General features: G+C 38.0%; 3 protein-coding genes across 7 annotated transcripts in view; 1 reads left to right on the top strand and 2 right to left on the bottom strand.

The window, feature by feature from the left end:
* Positions 1 to 203: 203 nt before the first annotated feature.
* On the bottom strand, positions 204 to 3537 carry tbpl2 (TATA box binding protein like 2). Of its 2 annotated transcripts, none has more exons than XM_043262452.1 (7): positions 3408 to 3537; positions 2657 to 3021; positions 2042 to 2129; positions 1778 to 1869; positions 1465 to 1635; positions 1265 to 1359; positions 204 to 659 (listed from the first exon to the last, which is right to left on the bottom strand). In XM_043262452.1, the coding sequence occupies exons 1-7, from the start codon at positions 3453 to 3455 to the stop codon at positions 583 to 585; spliced, it is 936 nt and encodes a 311-aa protein (XP_043118387.1). In that variant the 5' UTR covers positions 3456 to 3537; the 3' UTR covers positions 204 to 582. The 2 variants fall into 2 exon arrangements, with proteins under 2 accessions (XP_043118387.1, XP_043118388.1); XM_043262453.1 differs by having other exon boundaries at positions 1465 to 1632.
* A 269-nt stretch (positions 3538 to 3806) lies between these two features.
* Positions 3807 to 6636, top strand: jmjd7 (jumonji domain containing 7). 2 transcript variants are annotated; one of them, XM_043262978.1, is made up of 8 exons: positions 3807 to 4063; positions 4418 to 4571; positions 4652 to 4905; positions 4984 to 5040; positions 5830 to 5925; positions 6032 to 6108; positions 6190 to 6349; positions 6435 to 6636. In XM_043262978.1, exons 1-8 carry the CDS (start codon positions 4015 to 4017, stop codon positions 6521 to 6523), a joined length of 936 nt encoding a protein of 311 aa, XP_043118913.1. In that variant the 5' UTR covers positions 3807 to 4014; the 3' UTR covers positions 6524 to 6636. The 2 variants fall into 2 exon arrangements, with proteins under 2 accessions (XP_043118913.1, XP_043118915.1); XM_043262980.1 differs by lacking the exon at positions 3807 to 4063 and having other exon boundaries at positions 4419 to 4571; positions 4623 to 4905.
* mapkbp1 (mitogen-activated protein kinase binding protein 1) overlaps positions 6625 to 17525 on the bottom strand; it is a 42767-nt gene continuing 31866 nt past the window's right edge. For 2 of the 3 annotated variants that reach the window (XM_043262975.1, XM_043262977.1), the window contains 16 exons: positions 17090 to 17211; positions 15129 to 15204; positions 14915 to 15026; positions 14767 to 14830; positions 14545 to 14667; positions 14319 to 14464; positions 14104 to 14150; positions 13785 to 14015; positions 13202 to 13326; positions 12617 to 12756; positions 12335 to 12520; positions 12177 to 12252; positions 11757 to 12046; positions 10745 to 11608; positions 9786 to 9871; positions 6625 to 9655 (listed from right to left, as the gene is read on the bottom strand). In XM_043262975.1, the coding sequence (XP_043118910.1) occupies positions 9401 to 9655; positions 9786 to 9871; positions 10745 to 11608; positions 11757 to 12046; positions 12177 to 12252; positions 12335 to 12520; positions 12617 to 12756; positions 13202 to 13326; positions 13785 to 14015; positions 14104 to 14150; positions 14319 to 14464; positions 14545 to 14667; positions 14767 to 14830; positions 14915 to 15026; positions 15129 to 15204; positions 17090 to 17211 (2943 nt within the window). In that variant the 3' untranslated portion in view covers positions 6625 to 9400. The remainder of the gene's footprint in view (positions 9656 to 9785; positions 9872 to 10744; positions 11609 to 11756; positions 12047 to 12176; positions 12253 to 12334; positions 12521 to 12616; positions 12757 to 13201; positions 13327 to 13784; positions 14016 to 14103; positions 14151 to 14318; positions 14465 to 14544; positions 14668 to 14766; positions 14831 to 14914; positions 15027 to 15128; positions 15205 to 17089; positions 17212 to 17525) is intronic. The other variant, XM_043262976.1, reaches the window with a different exon arrangement.

The following is a 17525-nucleotide window of genomic DNA, read 5'->3' as shown; positions in this document are numbered from 1 at the left end:
TACTTCTAAATACCATCACTCAATACCATGGATCTAAAACACAATGGTATTTTTTTTTTTACATTGTTTTCATATATATATATATATAAATCTCCAATCAAAAAACACACACAGAAAACAGTGTAAAGAAAATGTTGCAATTAAAGAATATTGTAGTGCATTTCACAAGATATATAAAAAATATATAGGAAATAAAGCTCCATTTAATTTCCGTGGTTCTGCAAAATAAGTCTTCAAAGTTTATTTACGTGCATCAGCAAATAGCAGTTTAACATGTACAAAGGGGAAAAACAGCCATGACCCAAGTTGACATGTCTCCATATGAGAGCCCGCATAAGGCAAAGCTGAATATTTTAACAAAACATTAACTTTTCACAGTAACCTCTGGAATGCTCTGTTATCTCAGCAACCATCACTGATGTAGACAACACATAAATTAAACAAAAAGACATTAAATAAATAAAGCGCAGTAACAAAAGTTTTGATTCAATTATTGCATTCAAACCGTTTAAGCACCACTTATATATGGATACGAGGCATATTGTTATAGACAAATAAGCAGCACATGTGTGTGTACCGTTTCTACTGCTTCCTGAACCCTTTCAGGATGGGGTAAATATTTTCAAAGGCTTCATAGATCTCTGACCGCTCTTTTGCACCTAAAAGTCATAATAACATGAGGAAAATGCGTTTTACAAAAACAAATTCAATGCAAAAAAAAAGTAAGATTATTTATACACACACACAAAGTATGATTATTTATATATATATATATATATATATATATATATATATATATATATATATATATATATATATATATATATATATATATATATATATATATATATATATATATATATATATATATATATATATATATATATATATATATATATATATATATATATATATATATATATATATATATATATATATATATATATATATATATATTAATATATATATATTTAAATTATATTTGTTTTTTTTGTTTTTTATAAACATGCATCTTTTTTTTTTTTCAAAGACCTTAATTGATGAACTGGAGTCGTGTGGATTACTTGCAGATTATTGTGATATTTTTCCAGCTGTTTGAAGAGCATCTACTGGTGGACAATTAATCATGTAATGCTAAATATGTCCAAATAATAGAGGGCGAGTGCATTTTCAGCTAGTTTGCGTATTTAGGTCAACCATTCGTTCCTTTAAAGTTGGACTATGCGAGATTAGACTGGTGAATAATACTATATATCAACTGTACCTGTGAGCACAACTTTTCCAGACACAAAAATCAGCAGCACAATACGTGGCTTCACCATTCGATATATCAATCCAGGAAACAACTCTGGCTCATAGCTGGAAGGGTAAAACGGTTAAATGCAGATGTTACAGGGCCACTTAAACTGAGGGCCAGTAACCATCCAACTTAATTATAACAGACAGACAGACGCCTGTCCAGACCTGCTGAACTGCTGGTGAGTGAGGACCAGGCCTTCTAAGCGAATAGGAAAGCAGACGTCACAACTTCCAACCATGTTTTGGATTTTGAAGTCAAGGAATTTGGCAGGGAAACCAAGTTTCTGTACCACCCGGGCATATTTCCGTGCAGCAAGGCGAGATTGCTCCTCACTGCTTGGAAAGATAAACAAAGAGAAAGGCAAATATAGGGTAAAAGACACGTGTAAGACTAACATAGAGCTAAGTTTATCTATTTTACAGTTTTGCTACCCTAATGCATTACAGTTAGGGTTCTGAACATGTATATTATGTATACCTTTTGGCCCCAGTGCAGACCATTTTCCCAGAGCTGAATATGAGAGCAGTAGTTCTTGGTTCACGGATCCTCATTATAACAGCAGCAAAACGCTACACATAGGCAAAGTTTGGAGTTATGCTACCGGAAAGACTGAAAGATGTACCTAAATCATAAAGTTGAAGGAAGAGTTCACCCCAAAAATGCATAGATTAAATAATGACAGCTATAGAAAACTATAGAAATGTGTGTTTCGTCTATGATTTACTGCAATTAGAAAAGTACCTTTGGGTTGTATTCAGCATTTCGAGCTTGAAGTGCAATGGATTTGAGATTCAGAGGACAAGCAAGATTCACCGTTGACACAATATTCCTGTGTGTGATCAAAAACAGGTTTGGAAATATAGTATGCAAAACTAGGATGCAGCGGCTTGTGGTTTAAAAGCAATCAATCTATACTTAAAGAAGTGCGAAGGATTCTGTTCAAACGTAACTCACTGCAGACATTTGGTTTGCTTAAATCAGTTAAAGCACTTTTCAACCTTTTACACTTAAAAGTAATGCTTTTTTAATAGTGATGTCTCAGAAGAACCATTTAAGTTTATTCTTAGTATGAAGCACATATACAGTAGTCAACATTTTAAGTGGATCAAAAAAAGTTGTCGAAAGGCAAGAATGCAATGGTTTGCAATGCAACTCTTGTGATTAGTTTTTGATCCACTTCAAATGTTGACTAGTATGTAATCAAACCTTTTTCCATTATAAAAAACCTTTCGTGGAATTGAAAGGTTGCACAGATGTTAAAAATGTTCTTCATGGAATCCAGTAAAGCGGTAGCAATGTTTGAAATTCTGGGCCTATATGACGCCATAAGGATCCCGGATGCATAAAAGGCCTTACTGTAATTGCGGGATGATGCCTGAACTCTCTGCCACTGGGGTCATGGGTGTCATAGGGGTCATGGGAGTCATTGGGAGACTGAACTGCGAGGTGTTTTGTGCAGAATTGCTGGTGTCGATATCTGCCTCTGTCGACTCTCTCATGGAACAGTCCATGTAAATGCCGCTGTCCTCGTTCGCGCCGGGATTCTGGGCCTGTGACAGCTCATCTTGAGCGCCCAGTTCATCTGGTAAGAAGCTCAGGTCCAAGTCTTCAGTGAGATCTTTCTCTTGAGAGGTTAAAGAGGACAGGAAAGCGGAATCTTGGAGCTGTGGAGCTGGACCCTGTAGACCCAGATCCCCCTCAAAGATGTAATCAGATGAACCCTTGGGAGAACAACAACAACAAAAGACACATTATAGACTTATAGACTAAATCAATATAAATTTAAAGCACCCTATCGTTAAATGAAAACAAACCTCCAAATGAATAAATATGTAAATAACAAGGACATTTATTAAAAATAAATAATTATTTTCAATGCACTGTTAACATTTTAAAGTATACAGCAGTATTTTAATTTAATTTGAAATATTGTATTAATTTGATAAATTTTTTCAAATGTATTAATTTATATATTTATTTTCTTATTTATAATTAACATCAACATTTGTTATAAGATGCATGTAAAATCTCCATAAGGCTGATTATGTTTTCAACTAGCAAAGCCTTCATTTGTCATGGCATTTCAGCCATTTATTTCACAACTTACAGCAATAGTCTGGTCAAAGTAATTTTCGAGAGCTGCCTCCTCATCCATGTTCCTTAGGGTCCATTGGAAGAAAACAGATTCGCAAAAAAAGGTTCCCAGTCCCAATAACAGTGCTGTAACTTTACCCTTGGACGTGATTTAATTGGCGTCAAGTGTGAATCTACTCACAGAGGCGTGACAATTCGTGTCATCACATTCGAGTTATTATTTTTTTTTAAATAAAAATAAATATTATATTTGTGTTGCATTTTGCGCAAAAAATAAATCAAATGAATAAATAAAAAATAACAACGTTACTTAAAACATAAATAAATGTGTTTTCCTGAAGTGCAGTTTCCGGCCAGTAGAGGGAGACAGACACGACGCTGTAAACAGCCGCTTCTGCGCATGAGCGGAAGACGAGCGTCATAACATTAAACAACTGTTAACCATGTGAAGAGTGCGTGTGAGCGGTGTCTAGTTATTTTAAAACGTTAATAGTTCATTTTATGCTATGAATAGGTCTGCATGCATATGAAGAAAGCATATTATGAGTATTTTAAGCTGACGGTGGCATGTGAAAAATTACCAGACAGTATTCGTTTTATGAAAATATGTGGATAGTGTTATGGATGCAATTAAAGAGTGCTTGGGAGTTTTTTCTAAAGAAGCTCAGGGTGAGTTGACTTTCTGCCTATTGACATTTGAACATTTACAATTTACAACGTTCATACGGCGGTTAAAAATAGACGATATATAAAGCTAGATAATTTTCATGCAATAATAATTTGTCATTTGTTTTGTTTGTGAAATCATATTTCGATGCAATAGAAAAAATGTCTTCTGCACCAGAACATATATATAGTTATGTGTATAATATTAGGCTTAATTGTTCCGAAAAACAATTTTTACTGTAAGGTGTTTTATTGGGCCAATTTTTATTATTATTTTTTTTTTTTTGCCATGGCGTCAAAAACATAAGCAAGACCTTTTTGTTGAAATATTAAATATTGTTGTCTTCTCGTCCTCAGAGCTTTATCTTAATGATGCAGTGCCATACCTGGATGGGCCCCTGTCTCCACTACAGTTTTACCGTGACTGGATCGGTCCAAACAAGCCTTGCATCATTCGTGATGCCTTCAGTGATTGGCCAGCTTTGTCTAAATGGAACCCCACTTATCTCAGGTGAGCCAATCAAATGATCGGATCAGCCCTAAAACTTTAACCCCTAAAAAGTACACACTTTTTAAATCGTATATGCACAGAGAGAAAGTGGGCTCCAAAGTCATCAGTGTGGCGGTCACTCCGAACGGATATGCAGATGCCGTGAACGGGGATCGCTTCGTGATGCCAGAGGAGCGTCAGATGAGCTTTAGCTCTCTGCTGGATATCATTGAGGGGAAGGTGAAGAGCAGTGGTGTGTTTTACATTCAGAAGCAATGCTCAAATCTGACTGAGGAGTTGCCCGAGCTGACGGGAGACGTACAGACTCACATCCCCTGGATGACTGAAGCTCTCGGTAAATCCACACATTTTGCATTCGGTGTCTACCTGAACGTACCCTCCATAGGATAATGGCTGAATTTTTATAATTTAGGAAAACAGCCTGATGCTGTAAATTTCTGGCTCGGGGAGGAAAGCGCTGTCACATCAAGTGAGTTTGTCTTTATTTCTTGGCTAACGTGAAATATTGTAAACTTTAAATCAGTGGACCAAGACAAGCATTAACATTAGCTAAAACAAGAAAAAATATTCAATAATTTTTTTTTCGTTTTCATTAAAGAACCAGAATTTCCACAGAAATCATATATGAGGTATAAATCTGACCGTGGACCACAAAACCAGACAAACCAGGGATATTTTTAGCAGTAATTAAAAATTATTGATTTTTCTTTCATACCAAAATCATTAGGATAATGGTGAAGATATTTTGCTAATTTCTTACAGTAAATATATCAAAATGTCATTTTAGATTTTTAACATGTAATGCAAATAACTCCATTTGGACAATTTTAAAGGCGATTTTCTCAATATTTAGATTTTTTGCACCCCCAGACTGCTGATTTTCAAATAGTTGTATCTCAGCCAAACACTGACAACATATCCTAACAACCATACATCAACCATACATCTTTCACATGTGGAAAAAAAAATCTCAATTTAAAAATTGACCCTTAGGACTGATTTGTGGTCTGGGGTCACGTGTGAGGTAGTCTAATTTTAAAAGTATGGAAAAGTTGTGTAAAATCATAAAACGACGGTTATTTTTAGAATTAATATAATTATTCTTCTAGCGAGGCAAAGCTCTTAAATATGTTATTGGGTGGAAATTGTGAGTTTAAAAAAAAATGATAATACTCACCCTTATGTATGTATCCTTAAGTCTACATATTATTGTGACACTAAGAGGCAATGTAGTGAAAAAGCATTTGTTTCTCTGTAGTGCATAAAGATCATTACGAGAACCTTTACTGTGTGATCTCTGGACATAAAGAGTTTATTTTGATCCCTCCGACTGATAGACCTTTCATACCGTATGGTAAGCTGCTTCTTTATCATTTCATTCGATAACGTAATGCTTTTTAACAAAGAAAAATAGGCCTCAGGACTATTTATAGGTGTCGTGCTTTATTTCCTCGACACAGAGCTCTACCGGCCAGCCACTTACAGGCAGAAAGAAGATGGCGACTTCGAAATAGTGGATGAGGAGGATTTAACCAAAGCGAGTTTATATAATTTCTAAATTAATTTTCTGACTGTGCATGTTATAAATGCGTTTTAATATATTTACCGCATCTTTCAGGTGCCCTGGATCCCTCTGGACCCTCTTAACCCAGATTACGAGCGATATCCGTCTTACAGGCTGGCTAAACCTCTGCTCTGCACCGTGAAAGCTGGAGAGATGCTGTACCTGCCCTCCCTGTGGTTTCACCACGTTAGACAGTCTCACGGCTGCATAGCGGGTCGGTGATCTGACCGCCAGTAATATCGCAAACAATACCAACTTGCCGTGAATCATGAATGAGACTGCTCTTTTTGTCTTGACAGTGAATTTCTGGTATGACATGGAATATGATATCAAGTACAATTACTTCCAGCTTGTGGAGTCCTTGACAAACGCTGCTGGAGCGCTGTGAGACTGGACAGAGGCGAAAACCGTTATCAACAGCTGCAGGCTTTACTTGTGGAGACGTCACGAGATATGCATATAGAATATATATAGCAATAAACAATGCAGTTTAACATGTAATAAATACGGTTTTATTTGTTTGACTTCTCTGAGAAAGAGATTTCAGGTGACAGATTGTATAAACACTGAGAATAGAAACACTTGACTTCGGTTTGGAGCAAAAAGGTAAGACAAAGTCACAAGTTTCCAAAAAGAAACAGTCTTAGAGAGCACTGGTCCATCTGTAACGCTAGAATACATCTCGATCAACTGGCTATAGGTTTGATGAAAGCAGAGCTGGTCACCACAGATATAACGCTGAAAGCTGAAGGTTTGCGTGATTGTTCACGAGGAGCAGGTCAAGCATACAACCATGCGTTCTAGTTCAGGGAGCGAGCCAACCCTAAATCCTGCCTTTCTTCATGCATATGTATTGTATTCATGCTGATTCTCGCACAGTACTTTTGTTACTGATGCGGTCCTACTGTAGGGCCTTCACTTCTGCTACGTCACTAGCCAACTAGCTAGCTAAATCAAATCTGCTTGAGCTTACGTTATATATCATTTTTCATCTCATGCATTTTCAGTCTAGCTTAAAAGCCATAGCACATGTCATGAGATGGCAAATAAGAGTTGCATACGATAACGGGTGTAGATAAATCTGTTTTACTAAAAGACTTGACAGTGCAATCTGCTGTTGGTGAAAGGGGCTTGTAACAGTTGGGTAAAACTTGCATTGTCGTTGCAATTGCACATTTAGCATCTTTTACTGTTAATAAATTTGTACCAAGAGTACAAGTGAATGTGAAAGGTGGAACTAAGCATCAAGTGAATACAATTTGTGACTCTGGACTTAAGTAGCTGGGGTACATTTTAAGCCATGTTTTTTTTTAAATGTTCCATTAAGATATTTTGTAAGATTCCTAAAGTAAATATATCAAAACTTAATTTTTGATTGTTAATATGCTTCGCTAACAACTTAAAAAGGTGATTTTCTCAGCATTTAAAATTCCAGACTTTCAAATAGTAATAACCAATCCTAACAATTCATATTTTTTAATTTATGAATTATTTAGCTTTCCTGTCTTGAATAAATTTCAATTTCAATTTGTGGTCCATTAATGCAACCCGCGACAACAGGCAAGTTGTGGTTGAACTAGTTGCAGTGTTCACTTAAGCTGGGTGTGCGCCGTGCAATTTTATTGATTTATTTTTTATGCCAGATTGTACAATATAACACCTGTGAGAAAAAGCCACTTTGACTGTATTTTATATCAGGCTCTGATATAAATCTTTGGTCACCACTGATGGCATCCACAAGGTGTTCACATTCTGACATTTTCATTCGCAAACAGCTAGTTATAAGCTAATCGAAGACTATCAGTCTTTTTAAGATCCCAAAATCGTACAGTGTCTCCCTGGCTTTTGCTTGGATTTGTATCAGTAGAAGAGCTGGACACTATAAAATATGTGCAGGTCCATCTATATAAGAAGTTACAGTACACTCAACATATTACGCCATCGTTTTCAATTAAGCTTAATGACAAAAAAAGTGCCTTACTGTACATTATCAATATTATCACGGAAAAAAGAAGAGTTGTTTCAAGAAGAGGACAGCGAAGCGACACCTCAATCTAGTTAGCAATGGATTGTGGGAAAACCTGGAATAAAGAGTCACGGTGTTGTTTAGCTCTTGGGAAAATAACAGCACATCACATAACAATAAAACACCTTTGAGAAGTCATAATTGGAAAACAAGTTTTTCTGTAAAAACGTTTTTCAGGATAAGGGTATTTTCAAAACCGAAGTTCTGTAAAATTGTAAACCGTTCTCATAATTTGTGCACAAAAGTTCAACAAACGTTTTCTACTTGGCTATTGCAAATCTATCATCAAGTTCAGTTCAGTGTTTTTATGGCAGTTTTGTTTTTGTCACAATCTGCAACCTAGAATTAAATCAATTAGCGGTGGACAACATCCAAATAATCACTGATCGTTTCCATATATTACCTGCTTGAATTACAAATGCCAGATTCATTCTTTCAAGCAAATTGCTGGTCGAGATTAAGGCACCCGTATCCATGAGACAGTTACCATTCAAGTACAAAAGTCCTGCAAATAAAACGATACAAAATCATCCTTCAAATTCCCCCATTTTTTCTCTGGCACCCAACTGACTGGGCATACAATACAACAAACAAATGTTGAAGAGCCTCCGTGGGACTCGTTGACCTATCACATGAGAATAAATATGAACCCCAACATCCCAATTCAACTTGAGAGTATCAGCACAAACACAACATACAATATAAAAATCATTCCATAATAAAAGGTAAAAGCGAGACAAATCTGCCTTGCTAAGACTTCGAGGGATACCGGTCCCTTTGAAAGAGAGCGCTGAGAATTTCTAAAAAAAAAAAAACAATGTTTAAATAAATGGTGGTTGCTGGAGATTCCTCTCAACAACAATTAGTTTTTTTACATGACAGAGTGTTGTATCTATATAAAATTGCTTATTCGTCTTCAAAGACGATAACCACTGAATCCATTTTGCTGTACCATGCAGTTAACAAAAACCATCAATTACTCTCCCTGATGCCATGTAGGTCATTCAAAAGTTTCAAAGGCCAAACTATCTGGATGCGTTTTTAGTAGCAGGGCACAATATTTTGCAAAGAGGTGAGAAAGTCAGGGGTGTGTTGCTGCCATAGTAACATGCTAAACAGGGAGGTAGGATAGTGGAATTTCTTTTCAGTCTCTTTATTAAAAGCTCCTCGCTATTTAAAAGAGTCTGCTGTGCAGTCTCATGGCTTGGTATCCTGTTGCAGCCACAGCCCATGTAGAAATCAAGTTTTGTTGTCCATCCTTTTCTCCACTGCTCTGAGCAGCAGTCTGGAGTACTGCTCTAAAAGGGCAAGTGTCCTGTCGTCACCTAATGTTGCATCACTGTTAGCTAATGTGCGCACAGTGCAAGTGCTGGGAGATCTTGAAGGAGTGCACGGTGGCAGGCAATTCAGCTCGTCTCTCATCGCATCAAATGCATCGGCCAGCACATGTGCCATCTCCTGCTGCTCCTCGCTGGAGTCGGTGGAGTTGCTTAGCTACGGGAGCGCATACACATATGCAAAGTTAGATTCAAGTCGCCCGCACAAAACAGTTTAGGCAGACATGTGGGCTTAAAGTGCAGCCTACTGTACAATTACATGTGAATGTGGCCAAGTGATAACCTACCATTTTGTAGAGGTGGGAGGCTCTTTTAAAACTGCTCTGCAATTCATTGGCAACCAGCCTGCAAGAATCCACACTGAGAGATGTGTCTGCAGAGGAGAAAACCGAGCTCTGTTAGAGTCATGCTGGGTCTTAGAATGCGCTGAGCAATAAAAGCATACAATTTTGACTGAGCATACACAGAAAAGTAAATCTGAGAACTATAAAGGCATGGAAAATGATTTTGCGCAGTGGTACTCAACACAGGTGATCTACAGAAATATGGCACGTCATTTGTTGTTCCTGGAACAGCATTGCAATTACCCAAGACCTAACCTTTACATTAAAACCAGAGGGAAATGATTACTCATAAGAACATTGTTAACCAGAGGTTAATGAATGGTTGGTAGGAATGTTGTTCCAGGTACAGTTTTGCTCCTGGAGTAAGAGTGGGCGAGACGACCAAACTCATGATTATATAAATTATATTTTGTGAAAGTATTTTTGCTTTAAGTTTTTTTTATACCACATAAATATAATTCTTGTCACCATATCAATATCACAAAAAGCCTTAATGAAACAATAATCATTCATCGATTAAATAATAGTAGTAATAATAACAATAAAAATAATAATAATAATAATAATAATAAACTAATTACAAGCAATAGGACAAAAAAAAATAGAACAAATATATGAGAAATGGTACATACATTGCATAAAGTGAATCTATGAAATCTATGTTAACTGGTTGAGTACCGCTGGATTAGAGGATAGACGTTACAGCAAGTGTTAGTAGCAGCATGCCTCACCCTGCAGGTGGTAATGGTTAATGGGTGAAGAGGGTGAAGAAGAGATGAAGGATGTGATGGAGGAGGTAGAGCATGAGAGAGGCCAGAGCCCTTTGGTAAAGAAGTGTTTAGACAGCCCAAGTCGTAGCAGAACAGAAGATGGAACAAGGGAAGACTGATGTCCTGGCAAACCTGAATCTTGAGAGCCTGAGGAAGACTGAAGAAGACAGCACCGGCTCATGGGAGGGCACTCAGTCTTAGAGGTGTCCTCTTTGGTCGGCTCTGTGTCTGAGTGAAGTTCATCTTCCGTTAAATTCTTGGTCTCGCTTGGAACAAGTACCATACTAAGCTCAATCTGGTCTGGGGTTTCAGATGGACTCAAACAAACAGTTGTGAGCGGTTGTACAATGCTGTTGGGCAGATGAACTGCTCCTGGATTTGAAGGAGTTGTACTTGAGGGCTCCTTTTGTACAGGTTTGGGGGTCTTGGTGCATGGCGAGAGCGAAGATAACAAGGGTTTATCTGGAAGAGGATTAGGAATGTCTATATGAAGCAGGGGTCGAGCACTTCCAGTCAGTTTGACCTGGAGACCTTTAGAGGAAGAGTTTCCAGTTGAGCCGGCACTCAGAGTGGGTATGACTGCTGCATGGGGCATGGAGGGGCCTGGAAATGGGGATGTCGAAGCATTAGGGGATGCAATCAGGGTAACAGGAGTGGTGGGTTTGCTTTGGGAGGTGCTTCGAGGGTTGGAAGTGTCTGAACTTGAGCCCCGGCGTAGGTCTGAAGATCCTGTGTCTTCTAGCTCTATCACATTCAAGTTGTCACCCACTGAAACGGAGCGGGACATCTTGGCCATAGAGCTAGTGGTAGGACTCATGTAGGAGCGGGACTTGGATTTGGTAGGTGTGGTGATGTCTTTTGGAAGGGCAGTCATGGGGCTGATGAGCGGGACGGTAGGAAGGGAACGCCGTGGTCTTTGCGTCTGTTGGTGGTCTGGAGTCTGCGGCTGTGGATGGACTTCCTTAGAAGGACGACTGGGCGTCTGGACCACATCAGCTGAACAGAAGAGGGAGGAAACAAGCAATTAATGTGAGTAAAGAAGGCAAGCCCCATGGAGTAGCTAACCCAAAACAATATGGTAAAACCTAAATGTGAAATACTCCATATATCCATATTGAGTAGTGCAAGTTAAAAGATGATTTACCCTCTGAGGAGATGTTGTGGATAGACTGAGCTTTCCTCATGCCTGCAGAACTGTTGTGATTGGCCGCAGCTTTAGCAACAGGGCTGATCAGCCTGCGGGAGTCCATGATGGGTGTGCGTTTCTTCTGGATTAAACGTTGACCTGTTGTCCTTTCATATCCATGGGATTCCTGCTGTTTGCTTGGGCTCTTATTCTCCATGAGGGGCCTCACTTCTGAGATTAGTGGGCGTACTACTCCACTAGCGGTTTTGATGTTACAGCTTTTGTTGGAGGGGAACGGGAATGGAGTTCTGGTAAAAAAAAAAAAAAAAAAAAAAAAAAAAGGGCAGAGCATGGTCATGTTTGACCCTCAGAAGTCCAAATATCATTGAAAAGGGTCACATTTGGAAGATATTTGGTCAAAGGGTGACTGTTTCTTACCTGCTAGGAGAGTTCTGAGAAAGAAACTTCGATGACATGCTGTCAGAGATATTTGGAGTAACTCTGGTTGGACTTGCTGCCAAAGAAAAAGAGTATGAGAACTTATACTAACATATTTTAAGCAAATTACATGAACATGTACAGTACAAACATCCTACCAGGGTTGTTGAGATCTGACAAGTTTGCAAAGTGCCTCTTGAGAAATGCCTCCTGATCTGGGGTTTGAGGTACAGGAGTCTGAATCTCATTCTTCCTCAGACTGTCCTCCTCTTCCTCATCAAGATCTTCCATATCCAGTTCTGATGAGTTTCCATCTACACTCAATGGCTCAGTCGGCTCGGAGTCTACAGCGAACACATAAAAATATACATTCATTTATCAGTAATCATTGCAATTACTGAAATGATTGTCTAAGTCTTCTAGTTTAGTTTTATAAATACCTTCTCCAGGATGTTCGGGGCTTGAGAGACGACTGCTGGAATACTCCATAGAGCAGGCGCTATCTGGACTCTGCTTCTCAGGACAGGAGCTCACTTTAGCACATCTCATTCCATGGGGCAGCTTTTTCACTTGATACTCGCTACACACAAACAATGAGAAGAGAGTGGACAGGTATTTGAGCGCCATCTCGAAACTGTGATTTGTATCAATATATGAATTCAAAATTAAAGAGATACTCCACCCAAAAATTTAATTTCTATCTTAGCTTACTCACTGTAATGTCAATCGATACCTGTGAAACTTCTGAAACATAAGAAGATGCTTTCGGAAATGTCTCACAACTGTTCCTAATTTTCTTCAAAGTAACTTTGTGCTCCCCCAACAAAAGAAATTTATACAGGTTTCGAACCAAGTGTGGGTGAGTAAATTGATGACTGAATTTATTTTTGGGTGGAGTATCCCTTTTAATGTAGCTTGCATGTGAAATTATCAGAAATGTCATGTTGTCAGAATTAATTAATTTATATTGAAAATATACACCTATAGTGTAAATCAAATAAGCTACTAAAAATTTTTATAATGACCTTCCAACAAGACTGATTTGGTCTTCACACCCCTCAGGATACAGCACTTCTGTCTCTTGGGTTTGAGGGGACAGTTTGATGTAATGAGGACGTGCTTGTCCTCCTGGTTCATTTTCTTCAGGTACCTACAGAGAAAATATACACAAGTCTTATAGAGAGAACAAACAAAGCAGTCTGCATTAATGAGCATAAATACAAGGCACAAATTTTAAGAGCTTTATTAATTTTCATTTGATTCTTTTGATTTTCTGTATTTTATCCTAAGTCCTGTTGAAGACACTGCAGTATTATTCTAATGAGTTTACACTTTGTTGCATGCTGATTTATTATTGTTGCATCATACATTTTGAAGTTCATGGTTCATTGGTTTAAGCTGCAAAATGGAGCAGATTTATGCTAAATTACTATTGTTGCATCATACATTTTGAATGTCATAGTTCATTGGTTTAAGCTACAAAATGGAGCATAGTTATGCTGGTACAGTGAAAAGTTTAGCTCCATGAGACTATATTTGACATTATATCACATTAGATATTAAAGTTAGAAGTGTACGTAAATGTTTTATTTTTAATATAAAGCTTACCCATGCGGCAATAGTCTGTAGACTGATGGTGCTACCTAGTTCTTGGTTCCTAGGTGGTGGAAGATCTTTACGAACATCTTGGGTTTTGCTGGGGAAGAGAGGCATGGCAAATGACTCCAGCTGCCTCAGGTCCAGCATGGACTTCACCTTCAGATCCATACTACCCATTCGCCTGGACCAGCGCCGTCTTGGTCGTGGACCTGAACCCTCATGTTCACAACTGTTAGACTGCTTATGAGAGAGAAAGTATGTTAAAGTGCATCAATAAAAATGAGACAATCAAAGCTAAAATTATGCAACTTGTTATAGACTTTCTTACTTTCTTCATGTGGGAATTGAGAGTGTTGTGCTTTTCTTCAGAAGATCCTTGCAACAGAAACAAAAACTAATATTATAAGCCTAAAATTAACATTGGGAAGAAGTCTCGCCCAATAAAAATCACACAATGTGACCCAACCCAAATAAGCCGGATACTGTTTATATAACTAGCCAAACCAGTTTAGTAAGACTGCTGCAGAGTGTCAGATACATTACCTGTCTCTTCGCCACCACTGCTGCCTGATGACAGGTGAGGGAACATCTCATCTTCTTCTTCAATGCCCTCTTCTTCCTCCACGTCTTTGTCGCTGTCGGACGACATGGTGCCAATGACCGGAGAACTGTGGATTTCTTTTCTTGCGCTGATACAAACCAGAAAACATGATAAAAATCACCATTTTGAGTCTGTTGTAAAAGCAACACTAACTGACTGACTTTATACCTAAGTGTGTTTTGTTTATTTGGTGGGGTCTTCTGAACAGGTTTGCTGTTCTGTTTCAGGTCCGAAAGTCGTTGTCTCATATTGATGGTCAACTCAGGACAAAGCCTCCACACAAAGATACAGCTGAACACACAACAGCAGGCAAATTAAACATTTTAACATAGCGAATCGAGTCAAAAATGGATTCTTAATTTGAGAAATTGAAGATTTCTGAATATGTACCTGTCTCCCGACACAGATATCAGATGTTTACAGTCATTAGTAAACTTCATTCCTGTTACAATCTCTAAAAGTGGACAACAACACAATGCTTAGAATGTGCAAAATGTAATGCTATATTTTCAATAAACACACTTAACGCAAATCTCACCAGAATGGCCAAACATGGTGGCCACACATTCTCCAGTGTATAAGTCAAAGATGCTGATGTTTTTGTCCGAGCAGCTTGTGGCCACATAGAGACCTGAGGGATCCGTCTGAACCTGATAAACACATTCAGATACATCAATAACCATATGACTAAGATTAAAAAACAGTATCTGAATTAATTTAAGACCCAATCTGTTCATCCAAGGACTGCATACCTTGATGAGGGTCCCGTCCTCCCCTTGGGAGCCCTTGTAGACTTTCTTCTGCTTGCCGTTGCAGATGTTAAAAATCCTTCAAATTAAAAAAAGTAGCAGAAGCTTTAATAAGAAATGCTTCTTGCACAGCAAATTGACAAAAGAATGATTTGAGGGATCATGTTACATTTACTTATGATAGCGAAAATTCAGCGTTGCCATCACAGAAATAAATACAATTTTCAAAAGACATTAAAAATAAAAGCAGCCTTTGTGTGCATAACCTCCTTTCAAAGACATTTAGAATTCTTACCAACCCAAAACTTTAAATAATGACTGGTTTGGTTGAGAGAACTGTATTTAACATTACAAGTGGCCTGGGAAAAAAATTAAGAGTGTAGAATTTCACTCTTTACATCTTCCTTTTCTGTTTGGCAACGAGCTGGTGAATTATGTACTGGATTTCACACCCTTCTTTTTCGAGCCATCTGGAGGCGCTATGCATTCATCTGCCATTCCTTACAGCGGATCTAACAAGTGCACTACCAGCTTTGGGAGGAGCAGAACCAATGAACCCCTCAGGCTTCACATGACTCGCACGAGGAACAAAAAGAGTCTGTGCCCATTACAGGCATTGAAAACCCAGAATGAGCTCCAGTACTGAGGCCTACAGCACTGACTATCGACTCTATTGATATATTTGTGTAAGTCAGGCCGCCTTCTTTTAAGATCATTCATTGCCACTGCACCACACACACCATCGAAAAGACGCCGCTTTCGGTGAGAATGAGACAAAGGCAGTAAATGGCCGGCTGTATTATACACAACATTCCTGGCATTTTTCTTGCCCACAGTGCAGAATAAATTTGCAGTCATAGTTTGAATGGACAAAAGGAAAACAGTTGCAAGTAATGCGCTGTGCTGGTTCCTTCCTCATATTGCCCTTTTGTGTGGGATAGCACAGTGAGACTTACAAAACACAATGACGATTAGAGTGCCAATATTGAAGAATAAAGAGCAACACTTGAAAGTTGTCAAATCAGCAGGAGAGCGAATCCCACGAACATGTCATTTGATAAAAATAAATAAATAAATATCTCACTTGTCTTAAAAAATGCCAATCATAATATACAACACTAAAATGTTTATAAATGTATATAAAATATATTATAGTATATTTGTTATGAGACAGAAGATGATTATAATATTCTGTATTATAGTAATAGAATTTTCTAATGAGATCACAGATGAATGGATTACATTAAAAACTCGAAAGTAAAACTTGTGGGTGAAAATTCAAAGGAATGCTAAATTATGAAAATGTCATGCAATGAATAAAGAAATAGGGTAAATAAAAAAAGAGAGAGAAAGAAGTAGGTTTCATGTTCTAATATGCAAATTATAATTTTAGTTTTCACTTTAAAATATGGCCTGTACATTTTTTTGTGACATTCACCAAGTAACAAACACATGATGAGACGATCAGATTGTGTCTAATGATTTAAGATGGTCAGGTGTCTCAGACAATACAGACAGGCTGACTCAGTGTGTGTGCTTGTGCATCTGCATGTGTGTGTGTGTGTGTGCGCACATGGTCAACAACATGCCAAATGTGACCGGATTAACCAGTCAAGTCTCTAATGCCATCCTACTGTACAAACACCTGAGTGATAATCTGCTAACGCTGTGAGCACGGCAACAGATGACTGCAACACCTGTTAGATGAAGTCCAGGTCCATATAACAACCGTCTATACAGTCATAAACTTATAAATGAGTCATGATACCATGAAATTATTCAATTACAGAAATTAAAACACCTTGATGTAAATACAGATACAAAAACACGATACAAATCACATTAGCAAAGTAATAGGCTTTATTTTTCCTTGAAAGCAGGCTCAACTAGGAGATGCACAAAACTAATATTACTCCTACTACTACTACTACTACTAATAATAATAAAAAAAAAAGAAAACAAACCTGATGCTGCGATCCTGACATCCAATAACAGCGTACTTCCTTGTGGGGTCGATGTCCATGTCATACAGAGTAGTCTTCCTCACGATGTGATGAGTGCGTGTGAACGCTGTTCCTTCCTCTGTCTGTTTTGGCATGTTTAACGATTAGTTCAGTACAAAGAATAAGCAAAATAAACACTACTTTAAAAATGTTGGTCTTCTGATATTGTGACAGATGTGATATTGTGGATTTACAAGCGGTCTGTTAATGATCCCTGGTCCTGGGCCACTTTTTGAGGTCAGAATTAAACAGATTTAAGTTCTGCAGGTGATTTTCAGTGATCTATAATACAGTTGCAAAAGCTCCTTGAGACGTCATGTATGATTACTTGTCCACTTGATTAGTTTATTGCACTATTAAATCAGTTGTCCGCCTTAATCTGGATTATGGGTTTTGA

This window comes from Puntigrus tetrazona, chromosome 17 (genome assembly GCF_018831695.1).
Source record: "Puntigrus tetrazona isolate hp1 chromosome 17, ASM1883169v1, whole genome shotgun sequence".
Taxonomy (NCBI): domain Eukaryota; kingdom Metazoa; phylum Chordata; class Actinopteri; order Cypriniformes; family Cyprinidae; genus Puntigrus; species Puntigrus tetrazona.
Note: the sequence above shows the minus strand (reverse complement) of the source record. Positions and strands in the feature narration are given on the sequence as shown.

What these genes read in the sequence shown, in the direction of transcription:
- jmjd7 (XM_043262978.1), top strand. Translation starts at nt 4,015, where the DNA reads ATGGATGCAATTAAAGAGTGCTTGGGAGTTTTTTCTAAAGAAGCTCAG. An exon ending in TAGACCTTTCATACCGTATG is followed by an intron (nt 5,926 to 6,031) that starts GTAAGCTGCTTC and finishes TCCTCGACACAG; the next exon opens with AGCTCTACCGGCCAGCCACT. An exon ending in GTCTCACGGCTGCATAGCGG is followed by an intron (nt 6,350 to 6,434) that starts GTCGGTGATCTG and finishes TTGTCTTGACAG; the next exon opens with TGAATTTCTGGTATGACATG.
- tbpl2 (XM_043262452.1), bottom strand. Translation starts at nt 3,455, where the DNA reads ATGGATGAGGAGGCAGCTCTCGAAAATTACTTTGACCAGACTATTGCT. An exon ending in ACTTTGACCAGACTATTGCT is followed by an intron (nt 3,022 to 3,407) that starts GTAAGTTGTGAA and finishes TGTTCTCCCAAG; the next exon opens with GGTTCATCTGATTACATCTT. An exon ending in ACTCACCAGCAGTTCAGCAG is followed by an intron (nt 1,360 to 1,464) that starts GTCTGGACAGGC and finishes TTACCCTTCCAG; the next exon opens with CTATGAGCCAGAGTTGTTTC.